A 6,517-nucleotide genomic window follows, 5' to 3' on the forward strand; every position below is an offset into this window, starting at 1 on the left:
GTCAAATCTTTGAGTGCCATGGAAATTACTGGTTAGCACATATGGAGAAATTCTCCACTTCACAGTCTGAGCTGGATGTCCCCTTTGCAGGATGAGCTGGATACAGCTGAAGCCCTGTATGTCTCAGACAGGGGAATTATTAATAACCCTGACATAGGTCTTCCTCAGAGATTGTACTTGGCTGCTGTGAAACAGCTACCAAAATGATGGTTATGAACGTGTTAATTAAACAAAACTGATCTCTATCTTCTCAGCGATGCTATAGCCGATTTCCAGAGAGCTTGCAGATTGCCAGAAGTAGACTTGCAGGGAGAAAAGGAGGAAATGGTAAATAGCAAATTCAAAATCTGTCAAAAGCTGTAAAAGCCCTTGGCTTGCCTCTGCTGCAATTAATGTTAAGGGTTTACACTGGTGTATTAAATAGTGCTGATTTGGAAACTTACTTTCGCAAAGCTTCCTTTAGTAAGGTATGACCTCCTGAGTTCCCTTCCAACTTGAATTATTCTGTGATTCAATGAACATATGAGATATTATCTGTAAATGGCTGTAATGCTTCAAAATCTTGATCTGGCTGTTGTGGCCTATTAGGTGCTTTGATTGTCAGCATTTTCCTTAGAAGACTCTCTTCCATTCATTAATCTTTAAATTATTCATATTCCCTCAGAAGCTTCCCTTCCGAGACTTTAGTTAAGTCATAGGAGGGGTCAAAAGCAAGAGAATTCTGAGTTCTGCTCTCATCTGTCTAGGGTTTTTGTCTTTTTGGCCTGTGCTTTTACAGAAATGAGCTGTGCTGACCCTGGATATCTGCCATTTGGTAAAACGGGAAGAAAAAAAAAAATCAATTTCCCATACAAGAGTAGCAAGAGAGTTAATTAAAATTTGCTTTGAGATTCTTGCACATAATATGTTATTTACTTTCTGCTTCTTATACTTTCCATAATATTATCATTCTGTCCTCAGGCTTAATTAGACTTTTTACCTCTCTTAATTACTGCTTTGATCTGACTTTTAACGAGTCTTCCTGAAGACTCTTTTCCTTTCTGGAAAAATTCCAATTGATTTCAGTTGATTTCAAGCTTTGCATGGACCCCAAGATGCTGAATAAAATGTAGTAATCCATTCATGGATTTGTTAAGCAAAATACTTCCAATGTTTATAATGCCTGTATATATGTGTTGTTTAGGTGATGACCTGAAAAAATCATGTCTGAGGTCCAGGGAACGGTCGAGTTTTCTGTGGAGCTACACAAATTCCATAATGTGGACCTCTTCCAGAGAGGGTGAGTTGAAGTTTCCCTTAATTTGCAGCCGATTACAGAGGAGTAGTTTACAGAAAAGAGTTAAACTCCAAAACCGTTTCTTTCCTGCCAAATGTAGTTATATTTCATGCAATGTCTGGGGCAGGGAAGGATGTCATTGGGCTTTCATTGCTGTCAAGGAAGATCAATGTACATTACTTTCACTATAAAGTCAGACTGACTGACTTGTTTTTGTAATATAATGTTGTAATGCTCCAAAATATTTTAATCATCTGTTCAGATAGAAGCACAATAGCTGCTTTAAATGCTTCTGGACTGGTGTTGAGCCTCTGAGTTAAATTGTAGCTGCATTGAAATATAATGAAAACATGTTCATTTTAGGGTCATAAATCTAATAGACTATATTCTTTTAATGAAATTTAGCTGAATCCCACCATTTCAGAAGGGAACATGAATACTCATGTTTGCCTAAAGCTCCATTTCTGGTGGGCACATAGTTTTTTCATGTCCCTGTAGGTTAGAAGAACATGTACAACTTCTGGTTTACTGAAACTTTTGCCCCTATTCTTTTGTACCTCTCTTCCTAATAGCTTTTATAACAACCCGGTGGCTGTGGAGAGGTCTAACCACGTGTGAGTTGTTACTCTGTTTGCATATTGGACCCCACAGGTGTTTTTCAGTGAGGAAAAGATAAGATACTGAAACACTTTTTGAGGAGACCAGAAGACCCAGGGGGGTCAAAAGAATGTACTTCATGGACAATAGTGGGTCTAGTGGAATATTATTTTATTTTATTTATGAGGATTGATGTGAACAGCACACTAGATATTCCCTTTCGAGCCTTAGCTTGGCACAGGGGTGGTTCACAGCTGATTTGTCCATCTCGAGCACCATTTCGAGCAAGAAAACTATGGAATTGTTTCAGGTATTGGGATGGATTAGGTAGAGCTGTTTCCATCTACATACAGGCTTTTTGTTATTTGTTTTTGCTGTGATGAACTACATGGAAAAGACGCTGTGAACTTGAATGAAGGAAACACGGCTCTATTTTGTTTTAGCAGCTGACATCTGTCATTCTGTTCATGTCTCCAAGCAAATATCCACCAACTTTATGTTAGAAAGCATTCTGACTATACCAAGTACTTGTGTTAAATAGAAAAACAAATAAATCCTCTGTGCTTGAGGTGTTTGGTTTATCTGAGTTATAAAAGAAGTCTCCTGTGTATTCCAGTCCTTATGACCTTAGAAGACAGTTCTAGTTATAGATTTTTTTTCTTGGCTTCTGGTGATGACTGTAATGTCTTTGATCTTTCTCACTATTGAAAATCTACACCCATCTGTGGGTTCAGTGATTTTTTTGGATTTAGACAGTAGGATGATCAGAGGTTAGCCAGGAATCTTCCCACTTCTCATGTTACTGTGTGACGAGCTGCCTGGTTCTGTCATATTGGTCTACTTTTGCATTCAATAATTTCTGTAAAATGCTTCCTTTGGCTTTGACAGTCAGATCAAATCACTGGTGTGGGGGTAAACCAGCACTAACATAGATAATATATTCTGCTGTCACACTAATGAGTTCCTAATTATGCTTGCTTTTTTCCCCACTGGTGCTTACCTTGCTTTACTGATTAATATTCCAAACACATGGTACTATAGGTTATACTGCATTAATTTGTTTACAGTAATTTTTCTTTCTATGTATCCTGCATAGTATTACATTTACTTTCCTTTCATAGTTTTAACCTTTGTATTTCCAACAAAATCCTTTATTGTGTCTCATATTTGATGATCAGTATCCTCTGGCTGGCTTTATCTACGCAACAACCCCTATCACTGTAGCATGAAAGTATGAAGAGAAGGACTAGATGAGCTTGCCAAATTTCATTTTAACTTTGGCACATTTTTTATTTTTTCTCCTACTGCCATTGTTGATATTCACTATAGACATCTGGGATATCTTGGATTGACATATGGTCTCCCCAGATGAGAGGGTGGTAGAACTAATAACGATGGGAATTTTCTATTTAACTAGTGTTTTTCTTCTTTGAGTGCCTTGTAAATTGAGTCAATATCATTTTGTCCTGATAAAGGCCAGAAAGGTGATTTAGGAAAGGTTGTCCATCAGGATAGCAGCGGAGCTGAAATGAATCTTAATTTCTGTGGGAGCCCAACATGCCAGTTTTTATAATGACAAAAGCAAGAAAAAAAAATGAAGAGTATTAATAATAATTTATGTTGCCTACTTTTCCTCTTAATACTTTGGTACCAAAAACCCCCCAAACAAATGTAATAAGAAACCTGACGATGTATCTCCACAAATACATAACAATCCTGCTACTGTATGCCTAATTGACATAAGGTTGAAATTCATGGGTTGGAACTGTGTAACTGTGCAGAAATAAGGACAGTATTTTCCAAAAACACTTAGTCTTGGCTAACTGTTCTTCTAAAGACAGTACCTTTAGGGAGAGTGTGGCTGGGCCAAGTGAGCCCTTTGGAGAAGAGCACTCCATGCAAATAAAGGAATGAATAAATCAACAAGGTTTAGCAAGAGAATCCTGGGAGAATCAGCCCTTCTGGAGCCGTTAGGTGATGGTTAATTATCAAACTTGATTAAGGACAGGATCTGCTGGCCATAAGCCACAGAGTCAAAGTGCTTTAGAATGTTAAGCTTTCAGTAATGGTCCTGTTCTATTTTTGATTGCACTGGAAGCTATTTTGAATTCTGTATGCACACACAGCCACTTGCCACCTCTCCCTCCTCACAAGAAACAGAAACTCCTTAATCTGCCTGAATTACACCCTGTGATATTTGAATCATGTTTCTTAACCTGTATGAATGGTTAATATTGAAAAGAGACTCTGATATAAAATTAATCAGTTTTTTTTTTTGTAAAAAAATGTTTCTGGCATATATAATAGGAACAGTCATCAGTAAATATTGTGTTGAAGGTAGTTTACTTTGGTTAGTTAGTGTTAAATTTATCTTCTGAAGCACAAACATAACAGTGTCAGTACTTATAGACATCAAAGGTTAAATGTTTTAAGTGCTGCTATAGGGGAAGAAAGAACCTTTTCTTTGGTCAAACCAAAGGATTTGCAATGTTGTTTGATGCCAGAGTTCTAAAGGTTGAGTAACAAGTAATGCAATTTCTGGAAAAAAAAAATAAATTAACTTTTCCGTCCTTAATTCTCTCCATCGTGTGCTGCTTAATAATTGGTGACAGACATTTTCTCTAGTGAAATTAGCTAACTGATTCTGATTTTCCTTAATAGAGTAGGAAATAAAATTATCCATGACTACCAGAGATCAATTAATTGATTTGTCTGGTTCTGTCAGAAGCAATCCTTCTGCACCTCTTTTTCTTAAAGCTTTTCAAAATCTATTTGACAGAGAAAAAAAATAACCCCACAACTATTGCGTTCACAGGGTAAATAACTTTTGGAGTCTGTGAGGGAATAGAGGGCAAAAAGAAGGTGAAATACTGACTTAATAATGCTGGGATTCTGGCAATGATGTGTTATAAAACAAGAATCAAGGTAAGTCATTATTTACCAATCACAGGACTGAATCAACTGCTTATCATTCTTTTCAATCCTCAAATTCCAGGTTGCAATTTGTAAGTGCCTAACAGTTACACTGGTGGTTTGTGTGTGTAAAGGGTGGTGGTGATTAAAAATGAGTGGAAAAATGAAGTTCAGCTTCTTCTAAAATGAATGCAACATTGCCCTGGGGAAAAGATCAGTGGTCTCAGAATTTACAAAACCCTACAAGTATCAGACCAAGTATCAGTAGCATTCAGAGCTGCTGAAAACGTGATATTCTGCCTTAACAGACAAAGCCTTTATGTGGCAAAACATCCCTGTTGCCTACCAGATGGACAACAGTGTTTCAGTGTACTTAGTCATTAAATCATCCCTTTCAGAGGCACGATGCAGCAGTTCCCTTCCTTAGAAAACTAGGGTTCGGCAATCAACGAATGACTTTCTTGTCAGGATGGATACCTGGAAAATACACATTATATTCAGAGGTTCAGACCTTATTTCCCAGAGTCTTTGAGGTACAGTGTCAGGATATGCAAAAAAAAAAAAAAAAAAATTAAAACTCTAGGAGAGAGGCAAATCTTGTTACTTTGTTCATAACAATATGCATTTCTTCAAACTTCTCACCTGTAATGAAATGCAAATCACTTTTGGACTGTAAATCTGTAATTTTGAAAATACTTACCTAGTTCATTTATGATGCAAGGATTCTTTTAATATAAATGAAGTAAAAAAGAAAAAAGAAAAAAGAAAAAAGAAAAGGGCTAACAGGCATGCTGAAGTGATGGATTTCTGGAATAATGACTGCTGTCCTTTGGAACAGATGTATTGACAGAACCAACTTTTTTCTTGGCATGAAGACATGTTATTTCTGTGACTCTCGAACAGACTTTCACTTTAAGGCAGCATCAGATCCCTTCCAAAAAACAAAAAAGAAAAAAAGCTCAGGAGTAAGAAGGCAATGACTGTCTACATGGTCATGCAGTGATAGCTGAGAACCTGCTGCACTGAACTGACAGGACTGAAACTAGTGTAGCACAAACCTGTACTCATGAAAGTAGCTGAGGTATTGGTGTTCAGTAAGCTAAACATCAATGTCCCAAAGTGTAGCAAATGTTCAGCTTCAGGAGAATCAAGTATTGAATCAGAATAGAATCATAGAATAGTTTGGGTTGGAAGGGACCTCTAAAGATCATCTAGTCCAACCACCCTGCTGTGGGCAGGGACATCTTCAACTAGATCAGGTTGCTCAGAGCCCTGTCCAACCTGACCTGGAATGTTTCTAGGGATGGGGCATCCACCACCTCCCTGAGCAACCTGTGCCAGTGCTTCACCACCCTCAGCGTAGAAAAATGTCTTCCTTATATCTAGTCTCAACCTACCCCCCTTTAGTTTAAAGCCATTCCCCCTTGTCCTGTCGCAACAGGCCCTACTAAAAAGTTTTCCTCCATCTTTTTTAGAAGCCCCCTTGAAATACTGATAGGCTGCAGTAAGGTCTCCCTGGAGCCTTCTCTTCTCTAGGCTGAACAACCCCAACTCTCTCAGCCTTTCTTCATAGCAGAGGTGTTCCATCCCCCTGAACATTTTCATGGCCCTCTTCTGGACCCGCTCCAACAGGTCCATGTCTTTCTTATGCTGAGGGCTCCAGAGCTGGACGCAGTACTCCAGGTGGGGCCTCACCAGAGCAGAGTAGAGGGGCAGAATCACCTCCCTCGA

At 38.3% G+C, this 6,517-nt stretch overlaps 1 protein-coding gene across 1 annotated transcript in view; it reads left to right on the forward strand.

Moving 5' to 3' along the window:
* Positions 1 to 1,202: 1,202 nt before the first annotated feature.
* The window catches only part of FAM135B (family with sequence similarity 135, member B), a 156,530-nt gene continuing 151,215 nt past the window's right edge, over positions 1,203 to 6,517 (forward strand). Inside the window, exon 1 of the mRNA XM_009320931.1 lies at positions 1,203 to 1,279. Within this exon, the coding sequence (XP_009319206.1) occupies positions 1,203 to 1,279 (77 nt within the window). The remainder of the gene's footprint in view (positions 1,280 to 6,517) is intronic.

This window comes from Pygoscelis adeliae, unplaced genomic scaffold (genome assembly GCF_000699105.1).
Source record: "Pygoscelis adeliae isolate BGI_AS28 unplaced genomic scaffold, ASM69910v1 Scaffold342, whole genome shotgun sequence".
NCBI lineage: Eukaryota > Metazoa > Chordata > Aves > Sphenisciformes > Spheniscidae > Pygoscelis > Pygoscelis adeliae.